General features: G+C 47.5%; 1 protein-coding gene across 1 annotated transcript in view; it reads right to left on the minus strand.

Annotated features, from left to right (window-relative positions):
- Nucleotides 1-16,440, minus strand: part of LOC115640701 — a 54,688-nt gene that overhangs the window by 7,100 nt on the left and 31,148 nt on the right. Inside the window, exons 8-11 of the mRNA XM_030543576.1 lie at nucleotides 7,153-7,326; nucleotides 5,062-5,486; nucleotides 3,232-3,327; nucleotides 32-262 (exon numbers count right to left, since the gene is read on the minus strand). Coding sequence (XP_030399436.1) covers nucleotides 32-262; nucleotides 3,232-3,327; nucleotides 5,062-5,486; nucleotides 7,153-7,326 — 926 coding nt within the window. The remainder of the gene's footprint in view (nucleotides 1-31; nucleotides 263-3,231; nucleotides 3,328-5,061; nucleotides 5,487-7,152; nucleotides 7,327-16,440) is intronic.

The following is a 16,440-nucleotide window of genomic DNA, read 5'->3' on the forward strand; positions in this document are numbered from 1 at the left end:
GGGATCTCGGGTATTTCCATCATAGTCTCACCTGCAGAAATTCACTTGCTGACTGCCGACACTTCTTGTATAGCTCATAGATCAACTTATTGAGAAGTGATATTTCCTCATTTAGTCTGTCAATATATCCATCCCTCTTCTTTATAATGTCCTGCTCCGTCTCATCCAGCTGGGCAAGCTGGAATCTCTCTTGTTTCTCCAGAAATTGACGCAGTTGCTGAAATTCAGACACAATCTTCTGCCTCTCGGTTTCTGTCTTCTTCTGTAAGGGACAGATACAAAGAGAGAGAGGGCAGAGAGTCATGGGATATTTCATAAAGCTCCCTATGTGCCGTAGTGGTTAGTTCACTGTGACCACTAAGAATTCAGTGCCTGACGTGTCATGAAAACATGCTTACTATTCAGCAGAGAGCTTCCTTAGCAACCCCGAGTGCTTTAAATAGGAGGTTATTTTTCTTACACGATTAGAATATTTAGTGTGGGATACAAAGGCATTTACCTGCCAAACTTCTACCAAAATCAATGTGAATTAGGCACCTAAACACCTTTGCATCTCAGGCTTAGATGTCAGTGGGCTCTAGAAAACAAGGTCGTTAGGTCATTGTAAATCAGGAAGGGCAGCAGGAACTGGAACCTAGAGCTGGACCAGCAGGGACTTCAGAATCGTTGGCAGAAAGTGGAATTCAGAACTGGATGGGTCGAGACAAGTGAAGAAAGCCCCTAGTAACAGGCCAGGAGAATGAAGCAGAGGCCAGTTTCTTACAGGACAATGATAAGCAGACAGGGCACCCTACATGACTGACGAAAGGTATGGCTATACTGCAATCCCAGGCTGCGATTGCAGCTTGAGTAGATGTGCCCAAGCCAGCCTTAATCTAGCTAGCTCAGGTCTGCATGGCTACGTGCACTGCAGCATGGACTCGCCATGCACTGCGAGTAAATTCCCAGGGCTCCAGATGGGCTTGTATAGCCCGTGCCATAGGTGCTGGAAGGGCTGCAGCACCCCCTGGCTTAGAGTGGTTTCCATTATATACAGCGTTTACAGTTTGGTTCAGTGACTCACTGCACCCCCACTATAGAAATTGCTCCAGCACCCCGGACCATGCTGAAGCACACGCCGAGGCAGCTTCACTGCTCCAGCATTAGAGCCAGCTAGTGTAGTTCCTCCCCTGAGGCATGGCTCAAACTTCCTCCCTCATACTTGCTAATCGGAGTGGCTTCTCCCCCCTTCCTCACATGGGAAGTCTGGCTGAACCTGCCAGGCTGGAAAGCTAATCGCTAAGCAGGGACGGCTCCAGGCGTCGTGCTTGGGGGCGGCAAGCCGCAGGGAATGCTCTGCCAGTTGCTGCGAGGGCGGCAGGCAGGTTGCCTTTGGCGGCATGCCTGCGTAGGGTCTGCTGGTCCCGCGGCTTCGGCGGACCTCCCGCAGGCGCGCCGCCGAATCTGTGGGACCGGGAACCTCTCGCAGGCAGGCAAGCCCCCAGGGCAGCCTGCCTGCCGTGCTTGGGGCGGCAAAATACCTACAGCCGAGCCTGCCACTAAGGCTGTTGCTCAGCTGAAGGAAGCTGGCAAAGGCTGTGCAGCTGACTGGAGGCACATCTCCAGCATCCGGGAGAGGGTGGAGGGAGAACTGATTGAAGGAGGGGTGTTGTGTATTTGGTTGTCATGGTTTTTGTTCCTATGCCAACTGAGTTAGATTATTAGGGGATAGCCCAGCTAGCTTGCGCTGGTCAGGGGAGTTCCGTGTCTGTAAATAAATAGCTGTGTTAGCTGTCTGATCTCTGGCCTTAAGTGATTTTCTTCCTAAACTGGCTGCCCCCAAGGATACAACAAGGGGGAGGACCAAGTAGAGTATCCTAAGGCGAGAGGCCTGAGATATAACTCCAGCTGCAGGGAGGGGGCTGAGGGAGGAGGGAAATATGGCTTGAAACAGCATGGAATGCAGCTCCCAGCCTACAATGGATGCTGAACTGTATTACACTGCTCACTAATTGGTGGTGGTGTATGCAACGTACCTTACTTAAGCTCATAACAGCCATTCCTGGCAGTGCAACAGAGGATCTTATAGTGAACCTATCTGCTGTATTGCTCTATAAAGGAAGCTAACTGGTCCATATCTGGTACAGAAGCCTGACCTACTAGCAGCAGCCCTGCAAGCTACTGTGTACTAGAAGTACATGACACACAAGTCCAGAGAGACAATTGAGGGGGAACTGTTTGGACTGGGGAGGAGCTCTCCACTGCTCTAAAGGGAAGAGACAGAGGGACTGCTTACAACATATCACAGCTACGGCAGAGAAGGGCTTTGAGGAAGCAGGGTCATAAGCTGCGGGGGAGTAGATCCAGGCTGGGATAGCAGAGTCCAGAGATCTGGTGATGATGTTGACCAGCAGGGCGAAGGTAGGAGTGAGCAGCCCAGAGAAGGAGTCGAAGGATGAAAGAAACAGTCCTTATCTGCCTAAAAACAAAGTTCCTGGGCTGGAACCCAGAGGAGAGGGTGGGCCTTTGTCCACAGACAAAGAAGGAAGGTAGGAGAACAAGAAAGAAAAAGGGGCCAAGAACTGTGAGTCCCAGAAGCAGGTGAGGACCAGGCTTAAATGACACTAAACTTTGGGGTTTCTTATTTGGGATATTTCTGTAAACCCTGAAATGGGAAATGAACAATGAGCTGAGCTGGCTGCAGGGTTAGGCCATGGACATAGACGGTTGTGGAGTCAGGATGAATAAAAGCGGATTCTAGACTGAAAGAATCCCTGCAACACTGCAGCTGGATATGAGGGGGGTGCTACAGAGGTGAGAGCCTCCACTGCAGAGACACCTAGGGCTCATCTTGTTTCTGAAATTGCAACTTGAAGGTAAAGGAACTTGGCTAGCACTAGTTTATAGCAAAGCTCAAATCTAGTCAAGAAAGATGCATTTATTTGCTTTGCTTCTGAATAATTATTTTTTACTGTTTTCTCTTTGTAAATGTATAACTACTTTTAAAGAAAGAGCTGTTGCAATGTTTTGGAAATCCATGTTGTCTTCCATCCATGGAGAGAATCAAGCAGGCAGATTTTCTTGTATTTTCCATTTATCTGCTTAACTTCTGTTAAACCAAAACAGAGCTTTGCTTTGCACAGAGGAATAAATAAATAACATTTCATTCATGAAGGGGAATTATTATTCCCAGGCTACTCAGTGTCAATAATGTCCATGTGCACTACTCCGACGGGCAAGAATAACACCTACCAGTAGTTCTTGGCTTTTCTTTTCCTCGTTCGATCTGAATGTCAGAACCTCTTTTCGATTCTTCTTTAAAGTCTCCAGATGGCTCAGAATCTGATCCTAAGAAAAGAGAAAATATTTTTGCTTTAATTGTATTTTGAGATATATTTTACCTCAGTGGATCCTGGCTTCTTTTTTTGCCTAGAGTCATAAAGCTGGTTTCCTCTGAGGTGGGTGAATCCCTGGCTAGCACAGAACCATGATAATTTGATAATAGGACCACCTATAGCAGCATCGGAGTGTGCTGAATGTGGCTGGACTGCATTGTGCTCTGGCAGTGACTTATCAGCATAAAAGCCACTAGGGTCATTATAAGCCAGTATATTAGAATTCGAGTTGGTAAAAAAAAATTAATGGGACTGAATTTTTTTCATGAAAAATACCCATTTGGTAAAAATACCCATTTTTTCATGAGAACTTCAGTTCTGAGGGGAGGAAAAAGGTGAAATGAAGATCCCAGGCTGCTTGCCTAGAAGGCTCTTGTCAATTTCACATTCATCCAGTGAAACTGACAAAAGCTTTCCCAGCCTGCTGCCAGAGGAGCTCTGTTCTGCCTTCTCCCTTACTCCAGGGGATTATACTTTTTCCAAAAATGCAAAATAAATAAATAAGTAAATATTTTTCAAAAAGGAATTGCCTCTTTTCAGACAGCTCTGATTAGAATAACACTAAGGGCTTTTCCATACAGGGAAACTAACTGGCATGGCTATGCTGGAAAAAAACTATTCCACAATAACTACCTGTGTGGACACTATTCTGCAATAAAAGTGAATTTATTCATGAATTATTGCTCCACATTGGAAGCAGAACAGTTATTCCAAAATAATGTTATCTCTATTCCAGAACAGAGTGTCCACATGTGGGAGTATTCCAGCATAGCTATAGAGGAATAGTAATTCTGAAACAACTATGTTGGTCAATTTCCCTGTGTAGACAAGCCCTAAATTATGCTGGTGGTCAAACTAGCCCCCAGGAGGCAAAGGTGGCAGATAGCTCCCTTTGCCCTCCCCCTAACAAGTCCTACGTCAAGGATATCTTGGACAGATCCTAGAATCAGGGCCAAAACTTTCACATTGAAATCCACAGCTGTCATTTTCAAATTCTGCTTCCTTTCTGAAGGACTCAGGATGTCCAAGAGAGCTGACACAATGACATTTGCTGAACGTCTCAAATCTCCGGCAAATCAGTCTGTTGTTGCTCTAATTTCTGCCCAACCGACTCTCTGGGCTTTATGCATCTGACACGACAAGTGAAAAATTCCAGGCTTCCTCAACCTACCTGCTCAGGCCTGCAGACCTATCATTGAGCTAAAAATAATTCATGCCCTTTCAGTATAACATTCTGTAGAAATTTATTTGAAACAACCTTAACTATCCATCCATTAACCTTAACCATCACTGCCTATAATATTAATATTTTTAATGACAGTGTTCGGTGAACTTGGCTTTGGCCCTGGGCACTAGAATCTCAACTAGGTGAGTCCAGTAAACAGGGTTTGATTTTTTTCTATATATGTGAATCCCTTGAAAAGGATGAGGGGTGGAGGGAAATACACAAACATGTCAAATGTTTTGGCTCTGAATGCTTATCATTTAAGGTATCATAATTATTGAACTCCTTGTGAAAATTATACCTCATCCACAGATAGCTATCAATTTTGAAGATGAGATTCCCTTTTTGTGAGCTTTTCAGACACACGAGGCAAATTCCGCTTATCATGAAAACTCACTTGTAACCTTTGCTACAGAGCCACTGCTGACTCTCTCTAATAATCCATGGTTAGTGATTGCTTACCTTGTAATCCTGGGCAGCTTCGTCTATGGGAACCACAGTGTGGTCTTTGTGATCTCGGGACAGATGGCAAACCATACAAATGGGGGTTTGATCCTCTCGGCAGAAGACTTTTAAAACCTCACTGTGTTTCTTACACACTCTGCTGACTTCTGGTTCATTTGTTGACTCCAGTCTAAGTGTTCTGGAGGCTTCCACAATATTCTTCAGCTGCCTGTTTCGTTTGTAGTTTCTATGGGAAAAGGTATCTCTGCACTCTGGACAGCAGAAGTCTGTCTTCACTCCTGCCCACCACACATTGATGCAGGCCTGGCAGAAATTGTGCCCACAATCTAAAGCCACTGGATCTTGAAAATAATCCAGACACACTGAACAGGTCAGTTCACCTAGGAACAGTTGTGCTGGATCTGCAGCAGCCATGACTGCTTCTGCAGAGAGAAGAGGAATTTAGTTTCTTTTTGCTATTCTCAGAATTGGGCTGATTCTGAACTTTGAACACCAAACAGGCGTTTCCTATGTATACATTGTCTTGTGTTACTTTTGGGAGGCTGGAGACACCTTTTGGTCTGAGTTAGCACCTGGAGGAAGCACCATGACAGACTGTGGAGTGGGAGCTGTGGCCACTGGGAGCTGTGGGAGGCCGTGCCTGCGGACAGTCAGTGTAAATAAACTCTCATGGCCTGCCAGCCAATTACTCTGGTAATACCTGACAGGCTGCGTGCCAAAGGTTGTCGACCCCTGGCCTAAAGCCTATGGCCTTTGTCTGTAGCCAGACTGAAAGAGCAGCAGCCATTAGCTGCGAAGCAGGAAGTCACATCCTCACATTCCATCTAAATTACATTAAAATAGTGTAATATCAGGCTGTTAAGGAGACCTCCTCCTAATGGCACTCACCATCACCAGATAAAGAAACAGATCTTAATATGGTTAAAGAAAACTTAGTTTGATGGCATCCTGTCTGGCAAGAAATCACTTATCAATAGTTGAGGTTGTGAAATCCTCATTTTTTTATTGTTCTACCGTGATGGTCCATACTTCCTTATTGGTTGTCTGTATGATTTCTATCTGGCCCTTTAATTATTTCTGTCTGCTGTATAATTAATTTTGCTAGGTATAAATCAATTAAGGTGGTGAGGTATAACTGGTTAGAGAATTATGTTACAATAAGTTAGGATTCGTTAGTAAGATTTAGTAAAGTAATTGGCTAAGGTCTAGCTAAGCAGGACTCAAGTTTCACTATATAAACTGGGGTCCAAGAAGGAGACCAGCAGAAAGGAGGAACAGAAGAAGAATAATAAGAAAAGACCTGGAAGAAGAAAAAGAAGAACTCACCTCCAAGACACAGCCTAAGATCAGAGCTGCCAAGAATCCTTTGCATGACCGTGACGTGCAGCAACCAGAATCCAGATGAGACTGACCTTGCCAGGCCAACAGTGAAAGTTTGCCTGCCTGATCAGGATTGGTGCGCATACCATTGTATGTTTAGCATGTATATTCTGCTTGCTTGATAATTGTTAATAAATAGAGAGTAAAGATATTACTGTGTCAGGCTCTTTCACTGGTAATAGGTCCTGCAAACTTACAGGAAGTTACACCCTGAGAGCCCTAAGAATTGGGTATGGGTGGGTATTTAAATGAACAGGGTTACGCCTGAATGCTAGGAGCGGGTAAAGGTGGGTGTCCCTAGAGTGTGTAGTGACAGAGAATTTTGTGTGCGTAACAAGGGGGAACATCCTAGAGTCATTCCCCCCCCACAACCCAATAACTGTGACAGTAACCATCTTTTTTCTGCTTAATGTTTGCTCTCTGCGATTGATACAATAATTTCTAAATACTGTCTTCCTAGTCATGTTCCCACAGATCATCAGGGTATATTCAGATGGTTTGTGACAGAGGAAGAGGGAAAACAGGTGGCTGGAACCAGGCCGGCTCTAGCAATTTTGCCGCCCTAAGCACGGCGGCACGCCGCAGGGGGCGCTCTGCCACTTGCCGGTCCCGCGGCTCCGGTGGACCTCCCGCAGGCTTCCCTGCGGGGGGTCCGGTGGTCCTGCGGCTTCAGTGGACCTCCAGCAGGCATGGCTGCGGATGCTCCACCGGAGCCACGGGACCAGCTGCGGCAGGTCCATCGGAGCCCCCTGCGGCCCTCCCGGTGACCGGCAGAGCGCCTCCCATGGCGTGCTGTCCCAAGCAGGCGTTTGGCGTGCTGTGGCCTGGAGCCGGCCCTGGCTGAAACACTGGTGGCAGGAGTCACTGCCTGATTCTTCTCAACTGCAGCACAAAGACATGTTGATATCTTGTGCCAAGGGCTTTGCATGAGGCAAGATGGCTCCTTAGCCTCCATCTACTTCTGTAAAGTCCTCATGGACCAAGCTGTTCGGAGTGACAAAAAGGCCTGGTGGATCTGTGTTGCTTCCAGTGACGTACACAATCAAGTGCGGTTCTCACTGTGAGGAGTTTCTAACCCATTTCTCAGAAAATAACATGCAGATTCAGACCAGATTTTCAGACTCCAGAGCAGTGGACTTATCTTTGAGGGACAAACACGGTCATCTCTGCTTGAGTATCAGCCACTGTCTCTCACCAAGATACCTACCATTCTCTGGGTTAGAATCTTAGATGTACTCTAATTAGACCCAACTGGGAGACATTGGGCCTCTTATCAGATGATATTTTGGGCGATGGACCGACTGCTAGGCCCTTTCTAAAAAAAAACCATTTTTTTAACCTAAAAATCTTCTCAGTTATTACCCTATCTATAATCCCCTTTCAAAGGGACACTTTATGAAGAATTTTTTGTCAAGGCAGCTCTAGTGCTAGTTAGGGGACCTCAGATTTCCTCGACTATTGTCAGTCCGGTTGCTTGCCAGCATTTCGTACACAATCTACATTGGTAATGGATCTTCTCCTGATGATGGGTGAAGATCAAGTCAATCATGCTGACTCTTTTACATCTGTCAGATACCTTTGATACTCTCTTATGAAAATTTATAGCACAACTATCATGAAAATGTGTAGTGCTAATCTTGCGTGGCTTTGCTCTTTTCTTTCTAGAAGAATCCCATAGGTTAGGGGCGGGCAAACTTTTTGGCCTCAGGGCCACATCTAGTTTCTGAAATTGTATGGAGGGCCAGTTAGGGGAGGCGGTGCCTCCCCAAACAGCCAGGCGTGGCCCAGCCCCTGCCTCCTATCCGAGCCCCGCTGCTTTTCGCCTCTTGACGGCTCCCCCGGGACTCCTGACCCATCCAACCCCCCACCCTGTTCCCTGTCCCCGATCCTCTCCCCGGGAACCCTGCCCCATCCACTCCTCCCTTTCACCTGACCGCCCCCAGACGCCCTGCCACTGACTTCCCACCGCCACCCCATCCAATCCCGCATCTCCTTCCTGACTGCCACCCCGGGATCCCTGCCCTATTCAAGTCCCCTGTTCCCCCCCCCCCGACTGCCCCACCCCCATCCACACCCCTGTTACTTGACCACCATCCTGAACTCCCCTACCCTCTATTTACATCCCCCTCCCCCGCTCTCTGCCCCCTTACCATGCTGTCTGGAGCACTGGTGGCTGGTGGTGTTACAGCCGCGCCTCCCAGAGCACCAGGACAGTCAACTGTGCTGCCAGGTTGGAGCCAGCCACACCACTGCGCAGCACAGAGCTCGGCTCTGCAGCTCTGCTGCCCGGCAAGAGCTCACAGCCCTGCCGTCCAGAGCATTGCGCCAACGGCAGAGTGAGCTGAGGCTGCAGGGGAGCGGGAACAGCAGGAGTGGGGCTGGGGGCTGCCCTCCTGGGCCAGGAGCTCAGGGGCCGGGCAGGAGGGTCCCGCAGACAGGATGTGGCCTGCGGGCTGTAGTTTGCCCACCTCTGCCATAAGTCGTGCTTTGCAATTTTTTGTCTGCCCTGGGGACTTTTTCATGCAGGCTGCCACAAGCTTCTATTCTTTAGGCTAAGGAGAGGGCTCTTTGAGCTGCTCTTCCAAGTTTAAAAAAAAGCTGTTCAACTTTGTACTTTGTGTTCAGAGGTTTCATTCTGAGGATCGAGTTAATATGGCGAATAACCATCATATGGCGTAGCAAGAGCTTATTGGCATTATGATTACATCTCACTTTATCGCTGCAAATCTGAAGGCTAAAGTCCAGCCCATCCCTATCCTTGGAGAAGGGTGAATCTATCATTTAAAGGAAATTACAAAACAGTTTTAGGAAGTCCTGTGTTCTGACTGCCCATTAGACATCATGTGTGACATATATTGCAACCCCACTCAGTATCTTTGGGGACCACTGTATTAAATTTATAAATGGCTTATGTATGATTGTGTCTGACTCCACAGGGGACGGTACCATGGCTCCTCTAGGAACTAAAAACAGTGAGGGTGGTAACGGGTGATTAAAGTGAGTTGCTAAAACTGTAAACAACCTGAGAGGCAGGCGCCACCTGTTTCTGCGCCGGGCTTCTTGGCTCAGGCCACCTGGCCTCCCCTTTCACACACCACACCCTGCGCAGCCAACCAAAAGGGGTGTCAAAGCTTTAACTGTATGAGGAAGATCAAATGGATTAAACCATTTAAACTTTTAAAAAATGTTCTAGGTGGGGTGATTCCATCAGTGACCACTCCTGGCAACCCACTGCATTAGTCAAACAAACAAAAAACTTAGTTTAAACCAGTTCAAGTTGTAAAGAGCAAATAATTCCCAATTTTGAACTACAGAAGCCAGGCAATAAAGAGTTAAAACCAGACAGCTACATAACACACATCACCTTCTCAAACTCCCACAATTCCTACCTCAGATACTGCCACTGTTATCTCCGTAACCCTTCTGCCCCTCTGAGTTGGCAGCAACAAGGGCCGGGTTCAGTATCCAGGGGTTCCGTTTCAGTAATACAATGCATAACTGGCTCGAGCCCCCACCCAGTGACCTGGGACACTTACATACCACACCCCCCTGGGCGCTTCTATGAGGCAATACTTCCCCTCTCGCACGCATGGAGTCTGAGTGTAGCAAAATCCTTATAATAAAGGAAGGAAACAATGCGACATCCCATTGGAGAAACACCACAAACAGGATTATAACACAAACCGTAAACAAAACCCACCTCCAAGTACATCTGTCCTTTCCCCTTTAGGGTCTTAAGTCCAATTACCCCAAAGTCCAACAACCCAAAAGTCTCTGGTCAGTGCCACCCCAGAATTCAAGAGTTTATCTCGTATCAGAGGGGTAGCCGTGTTAGTCTGGATCTGCAAAAGCAGCAAAGAGTCCTGTGGCACCTTATAGACTAACAGACGTTTTGGAGCATGAGCTTTCATGCAGGGCCGGCCTTAGGATTTATGGTGCCCTAGGCGAGGTTATTAAACTGGTGCCCCTGTGCCTGATCTGCTCTTAGCAACATAAACATAAGCTTATAGTATTGGAAAACTTGCCACATTCACATTATTAAAACCAGTTTAACTTAATTAAGCACACTGTAATGCTGATGGACTAGCACTAAAGAAGCAGCACTATAGAAAAAATTCTGATATGACAGAATGATGCAAATAATATATTTTTTTAATTTATCAAAATTTTATTGGAAATTTATATGAAGAGGTATTGAAATAAAGATTTGTTTTTAATTAAAAGCAATCTTTCTGGCTTTTTTGGCTGAAAAATCAGTAATAATGTCATCGTATGACAAAGACAAAGTCGTGTCTTGTTCGATCGCAAGAATAGCAAGACCAGTCAAGCGTTCCTGACTCATTGTAGAGCGGAGATAGTTTTTAATGAGCTTTAGTTTTGAGAAACTCCGTTCTCCTGATGCTACTGTTACAGGAATTGTCAGTAGAATATGAGTGGCAATGTACACGTTAGGATATATGTCAACAAGTTTGCGGGTATGAATAAACTGTACAATGTCCATCACCGATTTTGCATGTGGCAACATTGATGACAGTGTACTCAATTCTTCATACAGTTCAAGTCCATTTAAATCAAAACTATCACCGTGCTTCAGGAGGCTCTCTAGATTCTTGCACTTTGTCATTAGTTGCTCTTGTTTTCCTATTTTGTTGAATTTAGTTATGTCATACAAAAATCCAAACTATTCATGGTGTACTTGCAAGGTATTAAACCTTTCATCAACAGCAGATACTGCTTTATCCATCACAACATTAAAAAATTCAACCTCAAATTTCTTTTCTGGATCATCTATGGGCACGATCTGCTGTACAGATTCTTCACAAAGAAGTGTCCCTGGCCTTTTTAACTCATATTAACTATGTATTTCCTTTATGAAAGTTGGAGAAAACATTGTGAAAACGTAAAACATTGGCTGCCCAACTTCTGGGCTGGCAAAAGTTATACTGACTCACAGGGAAAAAAAAAAGCAGGAGAATCTTAGTACAACATATGGTCACTCTATACCAGGGGTCGGCAACCTTTCAGAAGTGGTGTGCCAAGTTCACTGTAATTTAAGGTTTCTTGTGCCAGTGATACATTTTAATGTTTGTAGAAGGTTTCTCTCTATGTCTATATTATATAAATAAACTATTGTTATTATCTGAGGTCTTGGCCACCGGTCCTGCTCAGGCCACTGCCAGCTGAGTAAATGAAACCCCAAACCGGCAGCGGGTTGGTGGCTGGAACCCTAGACAAGGATCCCAGGCCCTGCTCAGCCCGCTGCTGGTCTGGGTTTCTGACCACCAACTCCTGCCAGCCAGGATCCCGGCTGCCAACCCCCCCCCTCAGCCCGCTACCAGCCTGGGATTCTGCTCACCCAGGCTGGCAGGAAGAAGAGTGGGGCTGGCGGCTGAGCTCCTGACTGGCAAGGGCCCGGCAGCCGGAACCCCAGAGTAGCAGTAGGCTGAGTGCTGCTGGCATCCCAGACTGGCAGCAGACTGAGCCACTCAACCCCCCATCGGCCCTGCTCAGCCCGCCACAAGCCTGCTCAGCCCGCCACCAGCCCACTCAGCCCGCTGCCGGCTGAGTGAATGGAACCCCAGGCTGACAGCAGGTTGAGTGGTTCAACTGGCCTGCTCAGCCCGCTGCCAGCCTGGGATTCCTTGGGGGTCCCCAGGCCAGCAGTAGATGCTGAGTGGGGCCGATGGCTGGTATTCCAGCTGGCAATAGGGCAGCAGCCGGAACCCCAGAGCAGTGATGGGCTGAGCCGCTCAGCCTGCTGCTGCATACCATCAAAAATCAGCTCACCTGCCACCTTTGACACGTGTGCTGTAGGTTGCCGAACCCTGCTTTATACACTAGTAAGGAGATGAGCATATTACAGTTGTTGGAGGGCTCTTATCAGGAGTAACAGGCTATAGGAAAGTCAGTCAACAATTTTTGTTTCTCTGATGAAAACTGACCCACTCCCTGCCTCAAACCAAACCTGTCACTAATAATTGTCAACAACTTAATTTTCTGTTTTTGGCTAAGATATTGATTTAAAAAAAAACATTGAAATTGGATTCAGGATTGTTAGCAAGAATTTTTGGCAAACAAAGTTGTTAAATGACAATCTAAATGGCAACACAGTACTGCTTTCATGCTTGGCTCACCCCCCAGCCTGCTGGTCCAACAGCTGCAGTAGAGGAGGAGATAGGTGGAAAACTGCAGGACCCCAAAATCCACCTCTTGGGGTGCAGAGTGGCAACAGCAGCAGCAAACCCTCAGGTCCAATCACACACCAATGGGCACCGCCACCAGCCCAACAGGCCATGGTGAAGTTAGCACAGCATCTGATCTCAGGGACGGGGCACCCATGGAGCCACAGCAGCTCATCTTGCCCTGTGCAGCTCCCCCCGGATGAGATGGATCGCTGGCCGCTGCCAGCCCAGGGGAGAGGCGCTTCCCAGCTAGGGTGGCCAGATCCAGATGTCCTGATTTTATAGGGCCAGTCCCGATATTTGGGGCTTTGTCTTATATAGGCACCAATTATCCCCACCTAGAGTGACCAGACAGAAAGTGTGTAAAATCAGGACAGGGATGAGTGGGGGTGGGGCGTGGGGTAAAAGGAGCCTATATAAGAAAAAGACCCCAAAATTGGGACTGTCCCTATAAAATAGGGATATCTGCTCACCCTACCCCAATCCCCTCTCCTGATTTGTCACACATCTGGCTAACCCCAGCCAAGCCCTGTGTGACATTCCAATTCTGGCTGCCTGCCCAGGAAGTGAGTTACTTTCACTTTCATTCCTCAGCAGGCAGCCAGCCTCCCCTCCCCCCCCAGCACCTCACCCAACCCAGCCCTGATGGAGGGGAGGGAGGAGAGAGAGAGGGGTGCTCCTGGGGAGGAGGGGGAAAGGAGAGGGTGCTCCGTGGGGCAAGGGGGAGAAGAATGGATGTTATGGGGCACAACAAAGGATACTGGTTCCAGAGCCACAGAGCCTGCCTCACCTGACCTCAGCCGGGGGGAAAGAGTCACACTCACAGGTGACCTCCTTCCCCAACCCCCACCCCCTCCCCTTCCCAGAGACCCCAGCAGCCAATCCCGTCCCTCAGACTGTGCTGCATTCGGCTCTCTCTAGGACCCAGCAGCCCTGCTTCTACACTGTCTGGGCTGCCTGGAGAGTGGTGCCCCCAGGCAGAGTGACTACGCGGCTGCCTATTCTGCCTATGCCTAAGGATGGCCCTGCTTTCATGCATGCTCCAAAATGTCTAAGAGTTTATCTGCAGAGTTTTAACCCCACAGCTGTCCCTGCAAACCACTTCACTCTGCTCACCATTCCATGAGCTGCTCCAACATGCTGCAAACTGCTCCACTCTGCCAGCCGCTTAGCGATAGGTCTTCAGGCTCCCCCACTAGTTAACACAGCACTCAGTGATCTCAGCTCTTAATAGGGGAGCCCTGCTGCTGGTGCACCATTGGCTCAACATGAATTCAGCTCAGCAGTCTGTTGATGACCATCTAACGGAAGCAAAATTAGCTCTACTCTTTAACAGTGGAGAGAAGAGACCATGCAATTGGTATTCCAGGCCCTCAAAAACAGCCCATTCCATCAGGCAAGCACCCAAACCTCTCTCCATTCAGGGGGTTTTGGAACCCATATCCCATGTTTAGCAAGTACCACCCAACTGAGGTTGAGTCATCTCTGTCACAAAGCAGTCCCACAGCTCCCCATTCACACAATCAGGGTGACAAACTTTTTTTTCCTCCTGCCCCAATAACAAAGAAATTGGGGATCCCAGAGCTGTTAAAATAACCATCCCAGTCTGCTGTGGGCTCATGCTAAGTCGGGGGTGGATGCAAATGCAAATCTTTCCCCACTCTTTGAAATTCTTGGAATTTTTTCCACACTCCCTGCAATTCACCACCAGATGTCAGGGTAGCGCTCATCCTGACTCTGCTTACACATGATTAAATTCTATTTTTTTAAACAGGATCCCTGCCTCACTCAGTGCACTGCATGGACAGTGCTTTGGAGATGAATCAGGGTTGCAGAGTGAATAGAAGCTATTTTCTGCGGGGCCCCTGCCTCATTTGTTGCAAATATCAGAAGGTGGGTAATGATTGCAGCAGGGACTACAGGCAAAGAAAGGACAATCTTGTGGTTAAGCTGAATGGCATCCTAGGGTACGTCTACACTACAGGATAAATTCGAATTAGCTTAAACCGATTTTATAAAACAAATATTATAAAGTCGATTGTGCGCGTCCACACTAGGCACATTAATTCGGTGGTGTGCGTCCGTGGTCCGAGGCTAGCGTCGATTTCTGGAGCGGTGCACTGTGAGTAGCTACTGTAAAAGAATGAGGCCAATAACGTCGATTTGCATCCACACTAACCCTAAATCAATATAGTAATATCGATTTTGGCGTTACTCCTCTCGTTTTGTAGGAGTACAGAAATCAATTTAAAGAGCCCTTTAAGTCGATATAAAGAGCAGTGTAGTGTGGACGGGTGCAGCGTTAAATCGATTTAACGCTGTTAAAATCGGTTTAACAGCGTAGTGTGGACCAGGACTCACTCAGTGCACTGCATGGACAGTGCTTTGGAGATGAATCAGAGTTGCACAGTGAATAGAAGCTATTTTCTGTGGGGCCCCTGCCTCATTTGTTGCAAAAGTCAGAAGGTGAGTAATGATTGCAGCAGGGACTACAGGCAAAGAAAGGACGATCTTGTGGTTAAGCTGAATGGCATCCTAGAGAATTTGATTCTATCTCTGTCTCTGCCACAGACTTCTTGTGTGATTCTAGGCAAGTCACTTAAAGCAAAATGTTCATAGATAGGGTGACCATATCTCCCTATCCTGAATACAGGACACTGGTAAAGTTACCTGTATTCAAGTGAGTTCAACAGCAATCAGTCAGCACTCTGCATACAAACCTTCAAATTAACATTGAGTTGACTGAGCCCCCGTTAAAAATAAACTGTGGAGTTGGATTCTTTTTATTTCTTTTCTTATCTTTAAGCTATTGGGGTTCACACAGGGAGGGTGACACACACACTCCTACCACCCCCACTCCTCCACACGCACATGACAAGAGGTGACACACACACACACACATTCCTCTACTCCTCTCTCACGCGTGGAGTGACTGACAGATCAGACCCTCGCTGCCTGGCGCTCTCCACTCTCCATGCCTGGCTGGCCCCCGGGACGGATGTGCCTCTCCTGATACCTGGGGCTGTCTTCCCAAGGCAACACCGGCGGGGGTGGGGGGGAGTGTCTTGGTTTCATCAGGGTCACATGCCCCCACAGATTTCTGCCAGGGTTCACACAGAATGTGGCCAGCTGCAGCCTTTCGATACTGTGTGCAAGGGAAGGGAAGGGATCTGCTTCCAGCTGCAGGGGAGGAGGAAGGGGTGGCCTGGCCCATGTCTTTGCAGAGCTCATTTCTTCTGCTCCCACCTCGTGGCTGGAAGCAGCTTGTTCCTTCTGGCCTGCAGAGTGTCAAAAGGCAGCTAACGCCTCCAGTCTGCTGCTGGCCACCGACATAACCCAGCTGCCTCCTGTTCCCCCCTCCCCACCCCGGCTACAGTGCAGGCAGAAACAGATTAAGGCCATGTCTACACTACAGAATAAAATTGAAATTATTAAAACTGGTTTTATAAAACAGGTTTTATAAAATCGATTTTACATGTCCACACTAGGGCACATTAATTCGGTGGTGTGCGTCTATAGTCCCAGGCTACCATCGATTTCCGGAGCAGTGCGCTCTGGGTAGCTACATTAAAGGAATGAGACCAATAACTTCGATTTCCGTCCACACTAACCCTAAATCGATATAGTAATATCGATTTTAGGGTTACTCCTCTCGTTGGGGAGGAGTACAGTAATCGATTTTAAGAGCCCTTAAAATCGATTTAAAGTGCCTTGTAGTGTGGACAGGTACAGAGTTAAATCGATTTAACGCTGTTTAAATCGATTTAACGCTGTAGTGTGGACCAGGCCTAAGCCCTAAGGATGCATTGTGCAT

This window comes from Gopherus evgoodei, unplaced genomic scaffold (assembly GCF_007399415.2).
Source record: "Gopherus evgoodei ecotype Sinaloan lineage unplaced genomic scaffold, rGopEvg1_v1.p scaffold_32_arrow_ctg1, whole genome shotgun sequence".
NCBI classification, from domain to species: domain Eukaryota; kingdom Metazoa; phylum Chordata; order Testudines; family Testudinidae; genus Gopherus; species Gopherus evgoodei.